At 42.3% G+C, this 18,915-nt stretch overlaps 1 protein-coding gene across 7 annotated transcripts in view; it reads right to left on the bottom strand.

The window, feature by feature from the left end:
* LOC144681719 (protein FAM107B-like) overlaps window positions 1-18,915 on the bottom strand; it is a 218,069-nt gene that overhangs the window by 41,175 nt on the left and 157,979 nt on the right. Inside the window, exons 2-3 of one of the 7 annotated variants that reach the window (XM_078543619.1) lie at window positions 18,627-18,722; window positions 16,044-16,079 (exon numbers count right to left, since the gene is read on the bottom strand). The exons of 4 other annotated variants lie outside the window; for them this stretch is intronic. Coding sequence is in view for 1 of the 3 variants with exons in the window: in XM_078543613.1 (XP_078399739.1) it covers window positions 16,044-16,079 (36 nt within the window). In the remaining 2 variants the exon portion in view is untranslated. The remainder of the gene's footprint in view (window positions 1-16,043; window positions 16,080-18,626; window positions 18,723-18,915) is intronic. 2 more of the 7 variants (XM_078543613.1, XM_078543616.1) reach the window with 2 other exon arrangements.

An 18,915-nucleotide genomic window follows, 5' to 3' on the forward strand; every position in this document is an offset into this window, starting at 1 on the left:
GACCTCCTTCTGTGCTGTAACTTTTCTATGGTTCTATGGAGCCAGTTTCTATCAGCAGCTAGGCTTAAACCCCACCCACCTCCCCCACATATCTGTTAGCCTTTGCTGATCATCATTACATTAGCTAAATGTGGCTTGTAAAACTCTGTCACTGCTGTGTGACTGGAATATCATGCCACAGAAAGGAGTTAAGATGGATTTTGAAAGTTTGCTAGTAACTCTTTTACCCCAACATCTCTTCCCAAGGAGCACAATAAAGAATGGATGTGAAAGAATGGGGATATCAGCGTTTGAAATGCTTCAACTCCATTAATTTTCCATGGGTGAGTGATCACCACCAGTGCATCGTTTAGTTGTGACCATTTGCTATCATACTAAAAACAATGATGCCTGGATACTGTGCCAGTCCACTAGCAACCATGCCCCCAGTTCTCCTCACAACTGGCAGGATGATGTGTGGACTCATGGGGCCACTAGAGCCCATGCTGAGCAGGAGACTGCTTGAAAATGCTTTTATTACCTAGACAGTTTCAGCTGTATGGCCCACAAAGGCTCTTTTTTTTCTGGGTTGTGGTTCTCGGTTGTATTTTGCACAAATTTGCAACACGCTGGCACAGTGTGCAGCATGAGCTGGAGGAGTTTATGTGGCTTTTAAAATAGCTTATGGTGACAAATTGATTTCATACCAAAAAAAAGGCATAAAATGATTTGTTTACAACATTCTTTTCATAAAACAGAACCTGAAACTGATACCAGTCACAACACAATTAGTAGAGCAACAGAGTAATAAAGAGAGAGTGTGAGAATTCTGTGGCCTAGGTCCTGCCTTCTATTTGATTATAATATGCAGCACTTTGCATATGTTAATAACCACGTCAACTTGTGATGCAAACTTTGAGAATTTAATCAAGTTGGAAAAATGTACGGCAGCTTATTGGAATTTGAACGTAAGTGAATGCAAACTAATATTTTGCATTTTTCAGCTGTTTAGTCAGGATCATGGGCACAGCCACACAGATCAAACTTGTCTATCGCCCTAAAATACAACTCCACATTGTAATAGTCCTTCTGAAATCCAGTGTTTATTTATTGAAGTTATATTATTAGTTCTCACTTAGAAGACAGACCATCCCTCGGCCCCACTTGCCCAGATGCTCCAACATTCTCATTACTGTGTTTTAGTGCTGAGCATGTTAACAGTGCTAAGATAAAAGCAAAATACTGCAGATGCTGGAAATCTGAAACAAAAAATAAAAATAGCTGGAAAAACTCAGCAGGTCTGACAGCATCTGCGGAAAGGAATACGATTAACGTTTTGAGTCCGTATGACTCTTCATCAGAACTGAGGAAATATAGAAACGAGTTGAAATATAAGCTGGTTGAGGGGGGTGGGACAGGTACAGCTGGATAGAGGGCCAGTGATAGGTGGAGGCAAAGAAGAGATTGCCAAAGATGTCATAGACAAAAGGACAAAGGGGTATTGATGGTGGTGATATTATCTAAGGAATGTGCTAACGATGACATTAAGGGTAGAAAGCAGGATGAGCAAGTGACAGATGGCCCTAGTGGGGGTGGGGTGGGGGGAGGGGATCGAAATAGGCTAAAAGGTGGAGATAAAACAATGAATGAAAATACATTTAAAAATAATGGAAATAGGTGGGAAAAGAAAAATATATTTTAAAAATTATAAATTATTGAAAAAAGGGGAATCAGCAAGGGGGTAGGGATGGAGGAGAGAGTTCATGATCTGAAGTTGTTGAACTCAATATTCAGTCTGGAAGGCTGTAAAGTGCCTAGTCGGAAGATGAGGTGCTGTTCTTCCAGTTTGCGTTGAGCTTCACTGGAACATTGCAGCAGGCCAAGGACAGACATGTGGGCATGAGAGCAGGGTGGTGTGTTGAAATGGCAAGCGAAAGGAGGTCTGGGTCATGCTTGCGGACAGACTGAAGCTCTTCCGCAAAGCGGTCACCCAGTCTGCATTTGGTCTCTCCAATGTAGAGGAGACCGCATTGGGAGCAGCGAATGCAGTAGACTAAATTGAGGGAAGTGCAAGTGAAATGCTGCTTCACTCGAAAAGAGTGTTTGGGCCCTTGGACAGTGAGGAGAGGGGAAATTAAGGGGCAGATGTTGCATCTTTTGAGGTTGCATGGGAAGGTGCTGTGGGAGAGGGTTGAGGTGTAGGGGGTGATGGAGGAGTGAACCAAGGTGTCCCGGAGGGTACGATTCCTGTGGAATGCCGCCCCGGGGGGTGGGGGGAATGAAGGGAAGATGTGTTTGGTGGTAGCATCGCGCTGGAGTTGGCGGAAATGGCAGGGAAGATCCTTTGAATGCAGAGGCTGGTGGGGTGTTAAGTGAGGACAAGGGGGACCCTATCATGGTTCTGGGAGGGAGAGGAAGATGTGAGGGCGGATGCGCGGGAGATGGGCCGGACATGGTTGAGGGCCCTGTCAACCACCGTGGGTGGAAAACCTCAGTTAAGGAAGAAGGAAGACATGTTAGAGGAATGGTTTTGGAAAGTGGCATCATCAGAACAGATGCGACTGAGGCGAAGGTACTGAGAGAATGGGATGGAGTACTTACAGGAAGCGGGGTGTGAGGAGCTGTGGTCGAGGTAGCTGTGAGAGTTGGTAGGCTTATAATGAATATTGGTGGACAGTCTATCACCAGAAATTGAGACAGGGAGGTCAAGGGGAGGGAAGTGTCAGTGATGGACCATGTGAAAATGACATCTTTGGCAATCTCTTCTTTGCCTGCACCTATCACTGGCCCTCTATCCAGCTCTACCTGTCCCACCCCCTCAACCAGCTTATATTTCACCTCATTTCTATATTTCCTCAGTTCTGATGAAGAGTCATACGGACTCGAAACATTAACTGTATTCCTCTCCACAGATGCTGTCAGACATGTTAAGAGTGCTTCTACCTGTATCAAGATAGCTGCGCCTTGGACTTGATGTGTTTCTTAACAACACAAATCATTTCCATCGTAATGCTGAACTCAATCATTAGCCACAAGCCACAAGGTTTCCCTCTGAACACCACAAAACAAAAAAATGAAAATAAAAATTTGACTTTGAGCTTTTAAAGCCAGTAGGAGTGTTTCATCACCTAATTTCTGTATTTACTCAGTCTCTATGCATTTCTTTCTTAAATATTTACCTCATTATTAAACTGATTAGATTACCAATAGTCCACTTATGGGCCTGTCAATCGATAGTGAACATGGTTTATTGCAAGTTAATTAAATTGAACTGAATTTTACAGACTTTTGAGAATAGTATACTGTACCTTTACTATACAATGTCAGCTGTGGCTCAACAGGTAGCACACTTGCCTCTGAATCACAAGGTGCTGGGTTCAAGTACCACCCAGGTCTTGACACTCCTGTGCTGAGGGAGCACTGCCACTGTTTGTTGGATCATACGTTAAACCAAGGCCCTATTTGCCTGTGCAAGTGGATGTAAAAGATCCTGTGGCACTATTTCAAAGAAGAGCAGGGGAGTTACCCCTGTGTCCAAGCCAATATTTATCCCTCAATCAACAGCACAAAAACAGATTATCTGATCATTATCACATTGTTGGAGTTCCCTGTGTGCATATTGGCTTCCGTGTTTCCTACTGTACAACAGTGACTACACTTAAAAATACTTCATTAGGTGTAAAGCACATTTGAGACATCTGGTGGTCAAGTGCCATATAAATACATCTTTTTAAAAAAATAAAGTCTCTCAACTGCAACATATTACTATTTTTAGAATTCTGCTGATAAAAAATAAAATCAACAAAATCTATTTCATATCTGATTTCAGAATTACCACCTTCATAAAGCACATTTTGGTAAAAAATCAATTATGAAGGTATTCAAAGACTAAAGTCGGGTCAGAGGCAGAGTGTGTTAAGGAGTGTGTCTTTATGATGTTGATGACCTGGATCTAACAGATCGAGCAGGTTGGCGGAATTGTGAACAATTTGTTTCAGCCAGGGATGAAACTGGCGACGAAGCTATTAACAGGCACTGAAGACGGCAAGTTTCAGTCTTCCCAATGTTCAGGGGTTCCGGCTGATCCAATGTTGGACGTCAGACAAATAGTCTCTTGGTGCTGATTTATAATTGTGAGACCTTGAGTGATCAGGTGGAACAAGATTGCCTTCAGATAAACTGCTAAGAATTCTTATAGGATACTTAACCAAATATCGCATTTTGGGATTGAAGATATAGCAGAGTAATTTATATCAAGATGTTATGAAAGTAAATTCAGCTCATAATGGATTAAGTCCACATAACACGTGAACTAAATCCATACAAAGTGGCTGTGGACATGGATACTACATCAATTTTCATCAATAAGATTTGTTAATACAATCCAGAAGTCAAAGTGGACAAAATTAGAAAGTTATCTGCTCACAAAACACTGCATGGGGGATCATAGATGATCCAGTCACGTAAGCGCCAAAGCAGAAACTTGATTCAAGGTAGTCAATCTAATTGGCTAACTCCTGGATGCAGGTATCGGATGGATCGGATGTCAAATCTTTGATTTCCTGGCCGTCTAAAAAAAAGAGACAATCTGTGGGAACTTGGAGTGAAAGACAGATACAGAGCAGGAAATTTTAACCTGAAAACCAGTGGGCCGATGGGGGAGTAGAATATCAAATGAGACATTATAGGCTTGGATTTTCACCGAGTCAGGATAACTCGCACACAGCACTACCCCCTACAATTTTAGTGGAGTCTGGCTCCTTAAGTAGACAGAGTTCATAGCCTCTCAGTGGATCTGTAAACCACGGCAGAACCCTAGCCCCAAGTGGGGAACCAAAAGTCCCCCGTTCCTGGAACTTAATCATTGAAATGCTTTGAAATAGAAAGCAAATTGTTCTTTTAGTTTCAATAGTAAGGTGTAGTATGGTAAGTTGTGTTGATCATCAGTGTAATAATCTGAAGTGATTTAAAATGAAAACTTCAGCAGTTTTCACTTGGATGTTAAAGTACCCAACTGCTTCTACTCTCCTTTGATTGACAGGACTTTGGATGTAGCTTAGGAAAACAAGCCATCTGTTTTTTTTCAAATTTAATAGACTCCATTGGTTACATTTCCCAGGGTTTATTATATTTGTATGTTATTATATGTTAATGTTATGAATTCTTGAGGCTCAAAAGGTCCAGAACTACTTACCTCATCAGGGGGCTGTGTTCACATTTTTATTGACAGTTTTAGTAAGATATTAAAGGATAATCTATCTTTGATGTGGGTAATGAAATAGATGAATGTTTGTTTTGGCAAAAGATTGACCACTTGTGCGGATGAGTTTTTTTTAAGTAGGAACTGTTTGAGTGAGAGCTCTGTTAGATTGTTAGAAGTTTAATTTTTTTCATCACAATTTCAAAGACATGGCTCTTGAGATCTTGATACTGAGTGAATGGCATGGAGGATACATGGGGGATGGGGCATGTAAAATATGAAGGGCTATTTATGGGGCAAGGAGGGGGGGCAGGTGTGAGGGTTTGAGGGCCTGATATTCATCATTAAAACTTGGCCAATGTCCTAGCAAATGGAGATGGGCATTACAGTCTGCTGGCCTCACCATCTTCCAGCTCTGTTGCCAAGGGCCCATCTCCGGCAGGTTGCAGCAGACTCTATTACAATCCGCTTCTGTATCCCCCACACAAAAATATGGCAGGCAGGGGCATTTTTAAAAAGGAGTTTGGGGTTGGGAATTTTCCCAACTTGACCTTCCCACCTCCTCCACAAACATCTGGCCCCATAATCTCAAACCCAATGCCAAATCACCTCCAACCCACTCAGTTCTGGGTTTAATGGAGGCAGGAGCCAAACTGCACCCAGGAAGTGATTTGGTCATTTCAATATCATAATGAAGCTTGGAATCTCACATTTAACCTGTCATGCAAATGCAATCCTTCCTGACTGCATTTCTCAAGCATCAGGAAATCCAGCAGCTCAAGAGAGGTGTAGAAGGTACTGCTTGTAGATCAAGAGTGCTTCCTCCTAACCCCAGGCTTACCCACTTCCATGGCATCATTTTCTCTCACTAGCAAATCCCTCGCCCATCAAAAGACACCTCTCTGCAGACCAGGGATCAGATCTCCTCCCCACCCAACCAAGGATTGGACCTCACTTGCAGGGGTTGGGGATTGGCTATCACCCACACTCACCTCCCCACCTTGGGTCCAGAATCACAGTCCACCCCCACCATATGCCCACTAACAGCTGCAAGTTTCCTATCTGCTTCTGCAGCCTGCTCCAGGGTGCTCATCGCCTGACGGGGAGGCGAGCCGGTCAGGTTAAAAGAAAATCCTGTTAAAAAGAAAAGACACGAGCTGTAGAGTTAAAAACAGCATGGTGGGCTGATATTCCCCAACCTTTAGCTTGGAAAACCTACTGATCACATGGGGCCAGAGAGAGAGAGAACTCTCTCCTTAAAGTTACGGCCGATCAACTTAAGAGAGTCGAAAATGGCCTCAGCGTAGCAGCTCATTCAAAGGACAGCACCTCCGACAAACAACACTCTCTGTTGTTATACTGAAGTATTGAAGGTAAACTCTTATACCTATACAAAAATCCTATTCAAACCAATCTTCCTACTTTTCTGCCACAGCTATTTTAAGCATCCAACTTACAGATCCCTCCACCCGTGAAGTCTTAACCCAGGTTCAGACTTGTACCTACAAGACAAGAACACAACACATGAGTACGCTATTCAGCCTCTCAAGCGTGCTTCGCCATTCAATAAGATGTTGGCTGATCCAACTGTAGCCTCAACCCCACTTTCCTGCTTGCCCCCCATAGCCCTCAACTCCCTTGTTGATCAAAAATCTCTCTAACTCAGCCTTGATTTTTTTTCAATGACTCAGCCTCCACTGCTCTCTGGGGAAAAGAATTCCACATGCTAACGACTCAGGAGAAAAAAAATTCTCCTCATCTCAGTCTTAAATGGAGGTGCCCTAATTTTTAAAACTGTGTCCCCTAGTTCTGGACTCCCCCAACAACATCCTCTCTCTATCCACTCCGTCAAGCCCCCTCAGGATCTTATGCTTCAATAAGATCACCTCTCATGCTTCTTAAATTCCAGTGCGTATAGGCCCAAACTGCTCAACCTGTCCTCACAAGCTAACCCCTTCAGACTCAGTTGAGCGAACCTTCTCTGAACTGCTGCTGATGCAATTATATCTTTTAATTAAGGAGACCAAAACTGTACACAGTACTCCACATGCACTCTCACCAAGGTCCTGTACAGCTATAGCAACACTTCCATATATTATTCCCCTTGCAATAAATGCCAACATTCCATTTGCCTCCCAAATCACCTGCATACTAACTTATGATTCATGTACAAGGACATCCAGATCTGTCCCTGCACTGCAGCAACCTGCAGTCTCTCTCTATTTAAATTACATTACTGCTTTTTTATTCTTCCTGCCAAAATGGATAAGTTCACATTTTCCCACAATATACTTCATCTTCCAAATTTTTGCCCGCTCACTTAACCCATCGGAATCTCTTTACAGACTCTTTATATCCTCCTGACAACTTACTTTCCTACCCATCTTTGTGACATCAGCAATTTTAGCAACGACACGTTCGGTCCCTTCAAAGTCATTGGTATAGACTGTAAATAGTCAAGGCCCCAGCACTGATCCCTACTGCACTCCACAAGCAGAACTACAGGATTGATAATATCAGGATTGCTACCTGAGCCACAAGCAAATTGGCAAAGGATAAATAAGATTGGAGAATTGGATGTGTGGGTCAAAGATTGCTGTGGGAGAAATGGGCTTTTATTCATACGGCACTGGCACCAGTACTGGCAAAAGTGGGAGCTGTACCGTTGGAATGATCTTTACCCGAACTGTGCTGGCGCCAGTGTTCTGGCAAGTCATATAACTACGGTGGTATAGAGGGCTTTAAACTAAATAGTGAGGGGAGGGATTGCGTGAGGGAAGATGTGGTAAATTAAAGAAAAAGGACAAAGAAATAGGGCAGGGTAGCGATATGGGTATTGATAACCAGATTGTGACAGAAGGGATGGAACATACTGCACCAGCAGATAAGGCCAGAGTTTGCAAGAATGGTGGAAAGACAATTAAAAGGCTCTGTATCTGAGTGCGCACACCAATAGTAACAAAACAGGTGAATTGATAAATGTGTTTGACCCAATAGCCATTTCAGAGACGTGGTTGCGTATGAACAACTGATTGATTGGCACCCCATCCACCACCTTCAACATTTACTCCCTGCACCACCGATGCACTGTAGCAGCAGCGTACACCATCTACAAGAAGTACTACAGCAACTCACGAAGGATCGTTCGACAGCACCTTCCAAACCCACGACCTCTGCCACCTAGAAGGACAAGGGCAGCGCTCAAGGGCACACCACCACCTGCAAGTTTCCCTCCAAGTCACTCACCATCCTGACTTGGAACTATATTGCCATTCCTTCATTGTCAGTGCGTCAAAATCCTGGAACTCCCTCCCTAATAGCACTGTGTATATTCCTACACCACATGGACTGTAGCACTTCAAGAAGGCAGCTCACCACCATCTTCAAGGGCAATTAGGGATGGGCAATAAATGCTGGTCCAGCCAGCGACACTCACATCCCATGAATGAATAAATTAAAGAAATGATCCCGAGTCACAGAAAGGGTGCAAGTAGCAGAGGGAGGAGAAAAGTTGAAAGAAAGAATGAGTGGGAGAAAGTTACAGAAATATTCAGAATAGGATACAGCCTAATTTCTTTTTGTAAAAATGTTTCCATTCCTGTTGATCAGTTCAGTAGTATTTTCAGAAATAATTAATTTCAACTGCCTAATTTACTCAATACCGGAATTACCACTTCTTGGAAAGATGAGTCACCCTGAAACAGGATATTCTGGCACTGTGAGCAACAGGTGTAAGCATCACCAGCGAAATCTTCATATTTACGCCAGATTATTAAACATCAATAGAAGGCTGCTTTATTTAAAAAAAAGTAACTCACTGATTCTGTCTCTTCACCCTTAAGAGACCTGCAAATCACCGGGGAGTTCACAAGCTCATAAAAGTATTTGATTTGGAGGTTTGGCACTTTCATGATTTAGTTATTGAGGATTTGATGAGGATGGGCGGTACAATCTGCTGGGGGAATGGGCAGCATCAAGTCCACTGAGGAACAGTGCTTCATCGGGGAAATATTCAGGCAATGGTTTAGATTCAAAATGAGACTGATTTCAAGTCCAACCAATAAATAGACCTATTTTTATTTAGTAACAGGATTACATTTTTAAACCTAAATTAGTGAGTCTGATCCTAAATGAATATGGTCGTACAGCTTTCAGGGTCTGCAGACTTTGAAGTCAGGTGATGTCAGGGAGAGCCCATGAACTTTATAAATGTCTTTCAAAAAAAAAAGTAAAACACTTCTTAAAAAAAATGACAGGGAGTACCCGACTTGTCCCATGCAGCTGTTTAAAAGCTACAGCCCTACAAATTAGTAAAACTCAAGAACATGACTGTCAGCTGTCTTGTTGGACACCGATATTATTGACAATATTACTGTTGTGCTTTCACTTTATCATAGGTTAGTTGAAACCACAATTCTCTGGATGCTCACGATGTCAGTGAGCAACAGGTGTAAGCATCACCAGCAAAGTCTTCATATTTATGCCAGATTATTAAACATCAATAGAAGGCTGCTTTATTAAAAAAAAAAGTAACTCACCGATTCTGACTCTGCACCCTTAAGAGACCTGCAAATCACCGGGGAGTTCACAAGCTCATCCATTTTGGACCAAAACTGGACAGATTCAATTATTTTTCAGATGGTGAAAAGCTAGGAACTGTGGTGGTCCAAAGAGATTTAGGGGCCCATGTACACAGATCACTAAAACGTAATAGTCAGGTACAAAGAATAATCAAAAAGGCGAAAGGAATCTTAGGTCTGACGAATGTTAATTGGAAGGCAAAAACATGAGAGGAATTTTGGCTACAACAGTGCACAGTCCTGGTTAAACCACATCTGCAGTACAATGTACTCTGTATTGGTGCACCACACCTAAGAAAACACCTTGGAAGGAATGGAGCACAGACTCACCATAATGTTTCTTAGGCTCCAAGTGTTAAATTAAGAGGAAACATAAATGTGCATTCACTGGAATGCAATAGGTTAAGGGGCAGTTTGATTGAGGGTTTTAGGATCTTGAACAGAATTACTAGGGTAGATAGAGAAAAACTTTTTTTAACCCCTCCCCACCCCCACAACAGAAAAAAAGTGTAGGACATGGGCCATAAGCTTCAAATCAGAGCCAAACCATTCAGGAGAGAAAAGTTAGAAAATACTTCATACTAAGGGTGGTAACTCTCCCACAAAAAAAATTAGATGCTAGCTCAATTAACAACTTCAAATTAAAATAAAACACTAGATTTTTGACAGACAAACATATACAAGGATGTGGAACAAAGTCAGGTGGATGAGTTAGGATACAGCTAGGCCATAATCTCACCGATTGGCAGAATAAGCTCGTAATACCTAATGGCCTTCTCCTGTCCCTAACACCTAGTTTCAGGGGGCTGGGGGAAGGAGAGGAGTGGGGGGATCTAAATTAATATTCAATGCTTGCTGGCTCCTCATAAGAAAGAAGCAGGGGTTATTACTATTCATTTTTAAAAGCACAGACCCTTTTTTATAAAAAGGGTTTTAGCAAGGATTTTTCCTGCTGTATTAAAACAAAAAGGCTCTTGGTATCAGATTTTGTTTTGCTTTGGCTCATCTTTTCTATGCCTGTAGTTTGTTTGAAGTGGTAATTTTAAACATGTGTTTGCATCTTCCCTTTGTAGCCAATCCAATTTTTCAAGGTGATATATGCTAAATGCTTGAGTTTGTACCAAGGTTCCCAATGCACCTCTTAAGTACATTTATGATCCGATGAATCATCTCTGACCAAGTTGCACTCGGAAGAAGTTTTATATCTCTTGCCAGGGCTGTATTGCTTTCTAATCTCCTGTTAAGTCTAAGTTAAATCCAATTTTCATTTCAGGAGCTTAAATGTGCTTCCTAAACCTGCAACCTAGAAGGACAAAGGTAGCAGGTGCATGGGGAACACCATCTTCAAGTTCCCTTTCAAGTTGCACACTATCTCGACTAGGTGCCCTAGTGCCGTGCTGTGTTACCATTCCGTCATTGAAGGAACTCTTGGCATCCTATAATTTGTACACACTGCGGCCACAGTAGTGGAGGAAGTGGTTGTTTAAATGGATGGGCTTATGTTGAACAGTTTTGTATATTTTTGGGTATTGTTGCAGCTAATTATAGAAAGGCTAGAATACCACAATAACCCACATGGATTAGCTAGAAATAATCAGTTCTAAACCCCACTTTTGTTACATATCTTTCATTCAGTAAAAACCAAACAAAACAATATAGTGACACTAATCTGGTAATTGACTATTCAACTGTCTGATGGATAAGATCCTAATCAGACCATTGCATTTACTCCCACACGTGTATACTCTTATTAGGCTGGAGGTGCTGAGAATTTACTTAAAAGGGAGATGGAAAAAATAGTAACAAACATTTTTGGGAGGGAGGGAGTAAGGAAAAAGCATGATGGAATTATGCATCATCTTCTTCAGTGATTTTATGCAGAGTAATGCTACATTTCAATGCAATTTATGTTTGTAAAACAACCAAAAAGTCTACCAAACACACTTCCATCGAGACAGTATCCTTTAATTAGCTTAACTGCTCAGTCTTCAGTGCATGGAAGGTGTGTCATAACTTCATATTTCATTGCTGGCTAAAATACTTACGAATGGTGAAACCTCACGAGAACAGAAGTTTATATCACATCCCACTGCTGCTTATGATATCTTCCAATTATAGCAAATTCATGTATGCTTTCAGTTGAAAAAAGATCACTTGGGGTGAATTTTTTGTCACTTTCTGTAGCTCAAGAAAATCAGTTGAAGCCACTTTCTGGTACAATTTTATTTTGATCCAAAATGAAAATGCCAAAGCTTTTTCATGGACATCTGCTTAAAAGGTCACTGGCCAAGACACTTGATTGAGCCTGGAAATGGGGACGGAATACACATGCCTGTTAGTGTTGTCCCAGGCACCATGTCATATTCGTGCTGCCTGCTTGTTACCATCATGAATCGGGCTTGCAGCCAGTGCTTCACGTCCTATTCATTGGCTACACACCTGTTTGGTGGCCTGTTATCAGCATCACTAAAGCCACTTAAAGGCAGCCAGCACCTCTTAGAAAGGGAAAACAAAAACAGAATTACCTGGAAAAACTCAGCAGGTCTGGCAGCATCGGCGGAGAAGAAAAGAGTTGACGTTTCGAGTCCTCATGACCCTTCAGCAGAACTGAGTGAAGTTAGGAGAGGGGTGAAATATAAGCTGGTGTAAGGTGGGGGGGTGGAGAGAAGTTGGTGGGTGGGGGTGGTTGTAGGGACAAGCAAGCAGTGATAGGAGCAGATAATCAAAAGATGTTACAGACAAAGGAACAGGGAGGTGTTAAAGGTGGTGATATTATCTAAGAGAATGTGCTAATTAAGAATGGATGGCAGGACACTCAAAGTACAGCTCTAGTGGGGGTGGGGTGGAAAGACTGACAGGGTATTATAGTTATAGATTTAAAAATAATGGATATAGGTGGGAAAAGAAAAATCTATATAAATTATTGGAAAAAACAAAAGGGAGGGGGAAGAAACGGAAATGGGGGTGGGGATGGGGGAGGGAGTTTAAGATCTAAAGTTGTTGAATTCAATATTCAGCCCGGAAGGCTGTAAAGTGCCTAGTCTAGACTAAGTTAGAGGAAATGCAAGTGAAATGCTGCTTCACTTGAAAGGAGTGTTTGTTTCCAGCATTTCACTTGCATTTCCCCTAACTTAGTCTACTGCATTCATTGCTCCCAATGCGGTCTCCTCTACATTGGAGAGACCAAACGCAAACTGGGAGACCACTTTGCAGAACACCTGCGGTCTGTCCGCAAGAAAGACCCAAACCTCCCTGTCGCTTGCCATTTTAACACTCCACCCTGCTCTCTTGCCCACATGTCTGTCCTTGGTTTGCTGCATTGTTCCAGTGAAGCCCAACATAAACTGGAGGAACAGCACCTCATCTTCCGACTAGGCACTTTACAGCCTTCCGGGCTAAATATTGAATTCAACAACTTTAGATCTTAAACTCCCTCCCCCATCCCCACCCCCATTTCTGTTTCTTCCCCCTCCCTTTTGTTTTTTCCAATAATTTATATAGATTTTTCTTTTCCCACCTAGTTCCATTATTTTTAAATCTATAACTATAATACCCTGTCAGTCTTTCCACCCCACCCCCACTAGAGCTGTACTTTGAGTGTCCTGCCATCCATTCTTAATTAGCACATTCTCTTAGATAATATCACCACCTTCAACACCTCTTTGTTCCTTTGTCTGTAACATCTTTTGATTATCTGCTCCTATCACTGCTTGCTTATCCCTACAACCACCGCCCCACAACTTCTCTCTCTCCACCCCCCCCACCCCCAGACCTTAAACCAGCTTATATTTCACCCCTCTCCTAACTTCACTCAGTTCTACTGAAGGGTCATGAGGACTCGAAACGTCAACTCTTTTTTTCTCCGCTGATGCTGCCAGACCTGCTGAGTTTTTCCAGGTAATTCTGTTTTTGTTTTGGATTTCCAGCATCTGCAGTAGTTTTTTGTTTTTTGTTTTTACCTCTTAGAATGGGGCTGCCCTCTAGCTGCAAATACCAGAGGTACAATTCTGTACATTGAAATTGCTGCAGCAAGTACTGAGAGGGCACCAAGTTTCCTGATGGTGCTTTGCAGGCTCTGAGGAAGAGGGACACCCTCTTACCCCAGGAAGCAGAAAACTCTCTAGGCAACATCCCCACTGACTTTGGGAAGACATTGCAGAGGTCATCAATGCCAGGGATCTTGGCTCCCAGGACATGCTGCAGTGTCCAAAGTGCAATAACCTCACCAGGGTTGCCAAGTTAACAATACAACTCTCTTACACTCTGTTCACACCTCCGCCACTTCAGACTCACTAAACACAAGACTCACCTAACCCACTTTCTTTCACTCTCCTACAATCACTGCACCACACTTCATCATACCTCCTCCTTTCCAGACTCTCTCACTTACCATTATTCCAGCCTTCGCTTTCCCACACCTCACGAGTTTAGAAAAATGAGAAGTGATCTTATTGAAGCATACAAGATCGTGAGGAGATTTAATAGGGTAAATACCGCAAGGACGTTTCCACTTGTGGGAAAGACTAGAACCAGGAGGACACAGTTTAAGAATAAGAGGTCTACTGTTTAAGACTGAAATGAGGAGAATTTTCTCTCAAAGGGCTGTTAGTATGTGGAATTCTCTTCCCCAGGAAGCAGTGAAGACTGGGTCATTGAATTTATTCAAGGCAGAGTTTGACTCCCTCGTCAAAAATCTATCTAAGGTTATGGAGGGAGATAGCAAAGAGGAGTTGAAAGTCCAAGCAGATCAGCCACGATCTTATCGAATGGCTAAGCAGGCTGAAAAGGCTAAATAGCTTACTTCTACGTTCCCATGTGGCACACTGCACAACAGCTAATTAACCACAACCGGACATTCACTAAACACCTTACAGACTGTCACTAACACACTTCCTCTTTTCTCACAGGAAAGACTGCCCTCAACACCAAACGGCACACTGTGAGCAGAGGAGGCTGAGCCCACCTGCACACTCCCTCCCTCCGCTGAAGTGTGTTGGCTATCACAGGCTAAGGCAGAGTCATAGTCAACAGTGCAGTGACTGATAACTCACCCTACACACTGCATGACTAGCTGTGAATAATTTCAGCAGCTACTTCTCTCTCTCTTTGCTCTCCCTTTACAGTAAAAGTTTCATTGTGCGTGCAGGAGCCAGAAGGCCAAAAATTTTACTTTGCTCCTGATACCAGCATACTTTTACATCATTCGCAGCCAGTTTGGAGGGAGCTGGGTGACAGCATTGATTTATTTGGCAACCTCCCTCCCTGCAGCCTTTACAAGCCTCAATTAGAACCACCCTCCTTTAGTACATCCAACTCAGCATCAAATGGCCATTTTGGAATTCACAAAGCCCCTCCACTCAACCGTGTTTTGAACAGTTTAAAAGCAAACTGAATTCCAAGACCCTTCTACCAATATTGCTGGCCTTCTGGACAGATGGGTGTTCAAGTGCCACAGGTGCCTGTCCTCCAGGCCTCATGAACTTTGATAGAGTCAGTTCCGTTGATCACTGGTGGGGAGATAAAAAAGAGCTAGAAAAAACAGGACCAGTGAGAAGAGAGGTAGATTGGAATGCATGAGCGTTGAAGTATAATGTGACCTCTTGAAGGAGAGATAGATTGGGACTAGGAGTGAAAGTGGAATGGGGCCTTGTGAGGAGAGTGTGAATGGGCCAGTGGGGGGAAAGCAACGTTCTCTCTAAGGTGCATGTGTGCATGGTCACACAGCAACCTGGAACATACTGCACATTGAAATAAATGGGTCACCTTCAACTTTGTGAAAGTTCAGTCACTTGTAAAATGCAAGCAACCCACGGATTAAAAAAAAATAGTCCTCAGTGAAGTTTGTAGCCTGCCCAGTACAAAAGAAAATTTAGAAGGAACATCGGTGATTACTGCAGCTAACAAGAATGTGTGCTACCTTAACGCCACTACAGGGATTCCTGTGTCTATTGAATAAAGGTTAAGATTGTAATTCATGACCTTGAGGCACTTGAACACCCATCTGTCCAGGAATTGGTAGAAAGGTCTTGGAATTCAGTTTGCTTTTAAACTGTTCAAAACACGGCTGAGTGGAGGGGCTTTGTGAATTCCAAAATGACCATTTGATGCTGCTGAGTTGGATGTACTAAAGGAGGGTGGTTCTAATTGAGGCTTGTAAAGGCTGCAGGGAGGGAGGTTGCCAAATAAATTAATGCTGTGCTTGGGTGTGGTAAGTTTATGTCTCATTATGCATTCAAGATTACACATACTGCTGCATGCTAATACTACGAGCTTTTGTGCCTCACCCGGTTCCGGGCCTCGTCCTTCAAGTCTATAGTTTCCTGTGAAGACATGGAGAAGAAACATATGGCACCGAAAATGCAGCAGTGTCTGTAAGGCAATTTTCTTCTTCCAGTAGTGCTGTTAACTGTAATTCAGGCTAACATTATGCAGGCTAAGGTTAGTTTAGCTGACAGTTTAATTCTCCGATCGGGGATCAGTTGAACAAGTTTAATATTTGCAATGTCCAGCTGGAAACTGAAGATTTGGCAGTCATGTGCATGCAATTATTCTGTGGTAGCATCAAGCTTATTCACTTCATGTAAACAACAAACTGACGAATAAGATGACCCCATCTTTCCAGCCCCAAAATTCATGTTTTTGCATCTACTCAGAAAGCGAGTCATGATATCAGCCACAAAGATTAATAAGGAGGGAAAAATTAAAGTTTGAGGGAAAGCTAGCCAGAAATATATAAACACAGGTAGTACGAGTTTTTACAAATATGTAAAAAAGAATTGAGTTAATAAAGTGAGTGTTGGTCCTATAGAGAGAGAGTCTGGAGAATTGATAATGGAAAACAAGGCGATGGCAGATGAATTGAATAGGTATTTTACATCAGTTTTCACTATAGGAGGATACAAGTGACATCCTAGAGACAGCTATAAACCAAGAAATGGAAGTCTGGAAGGAAGTCAGGAAAATTACAGTCATCAGAGAAGTGGTACTGAGTAAATTGTTGGAGCTGTGGGCTGACAAGAGCCCGGGTCCTGATGGACTTCATCCTAGGGTCTTAAAGGAAGTGTCTGATGAGATAGTTAATGCATTGGTTTTAATTTTCCAAAACTCCCTAGATTCAGGGAAGGTCCCATTAGATTGGAAGATAGCAAATGTAACTCCATTATTTAAAAAGGGAGGGAGACAGAAAGCTACAGGCCAGTTAACTTAACATCTGTCGTAGGGAAAGTGTGAAAAGCTATTATTAAATGAAGTTATAGCAGGGCACTTGGATAAACACAAGGTCATCAGGCAGAGTCAACATGGTTTTGTGAAAGGGAAATCGTGTTTAACCAACTTATTGGAGTTCTTTGAGGAAGTAACAGGTGCTGTGGATAAAGGGGAACTGGTGGATGTACTGTACTTAGATTTCCAGAAGACATTTGATAAGTGCCACATCAAAGGCTATTGCGGAAAATAAAAGCTCATGGTATAGGGGGTAACGTATTGGCATAGGTACCAGGGAGTAGAGAGTAGGCATAAATGGATCTTTTTCAGGTTGGCAAGATATAACAAGTGGTGTGCCACAGGGATCAGTGCTGGGACCTCAACTGTTTACAATTTACATAAATGACTTGGATAGATGGGATGGTTGCCAAATTTGCGGTGACAAAAATAGGTAGGAAAGTAAGTTGTGAAGAGGACAAAAGAAGGCTACAAACAGATATAGATAGGTTAAGTGATAGGCAAAGATCTGGAAAATGGAGTATAATGTGGGAAAATGTGAAATTGTCCATTTTATTTTGGAAGGAAGGATAAAGGAGAAGCATATTATCTAAATGGTAAGAGATTGCAAAGCTCTGAGGTGCAGAGGGATCTGGGTGTCCTAGTGGATGAATCACAAAAGGCTAGTATGCAGGTACAGCAAGTAACTAGAAAAGCTAATAGAATATCATTTATTGAGGGGAATTTAAAGCCAAAGCAGGGAGGTTATGCTTCAGTTGTACAGGGCACTAGTGAGACCACATTTGGAGTACTGTGTACAGTATTGGTCACCTTATTTAAGGAAGGATGGAAATATGTTGAAAGCAGTTCAGAGAAGGTTTACCAGACTAATACCTGGAATGGATGGGTTGTCTTATGAAGGACGGTTGGACAGACTAGGCTTGTATCCACTGGAGTTAAGAGTAAGAGGCAACTTGATGGAAACATATAAGATCCTGAGGTGTCTTGACAGGGTGGATGTGGAGAAAATGTGTCCTCTTGGAGAGGGAATTTAGAACTAGGGGGTCACTGTTTAAAAATAAAGGGTCACCTATTTAAAACAGAGAGAAGGTGAAATTTTTCACTCAGAGGGTTGAGAGTCTTTGGAACTTCCTTCCTGAAAAGGTGGTGGAAGCAGAGTCTTTGAATATTTTTAAGGCAGAAGTGGATAGATTCTTGGTAGGCCAGGGGGTGATAGGTTATTGGGGGGTTGGTGGGATGCAGATTTCAAGTTACTATCAGATCAGCCATGATTAAATGGCCGAAGTAGGCTCGAGGGGCTGAATGGCCTACTCCTGCTCGTTGTTTGCATGTACTTGCACTTCTAGGCAGCCTCAATCATTCACACCACAAATGCATACTCTACTTATTGATACCTTATTAACAGGGTGCAAGGGATGAAGCAGGTGATGTGGGCTGTGTTGAGCAGGAGTTTAAGACATGTCCACTTTATGCATCAGATGCTGATGACATTTCAAAATGCCGACCACCCACACCCACGTTGGTAGTTCACTATATTTGGTGAATAATTGACCGCTGTTTGAAGGATTTTGAGGCTTCAAAGGTCAACTTATACTCCAACATTTGTGGTATTTTTAAAAAAAATACATTTATTTTTTGATTGTTACCTTATTCTAACTGCTCATGGCAATGATGCTTCATTTTGAAAAGTTATCCAAATTTCCAAGGGCACGAAAGATTTCAGCCTGACAATTACTTTGCCTCTGGGCAAAAAATATGGGAAACAATTAGACAATTGTGGAATTTTGGGCATAAGTTATGCGTGCAAGAACAATACGTCCAAACTACCTCAAACGTTTACAATTGTCTATCCCTCCACCCAATGCATTTCCACCCAGAGTAATGGCCCAGCCCCAAGTCGGAGGGCCTCATATACCAGTTTTCTGCAATTCCATT

The sequence above is a fragment of the Cetorhinus maximus genome, chromosome 6, assembly GCF_964194155.1.
Source record: "Cetorhinus maximus chromosome 6, sCetMax3.hap1.1, whole genome shotgun sequence".
Classification (NCBI taxonomy): Eukaryota; Metazoa; Chordata; class Chondrichthyes; order Lamniformes; family Cetorhinidae; genus Cetorhinus; species Cetorhinus maximus.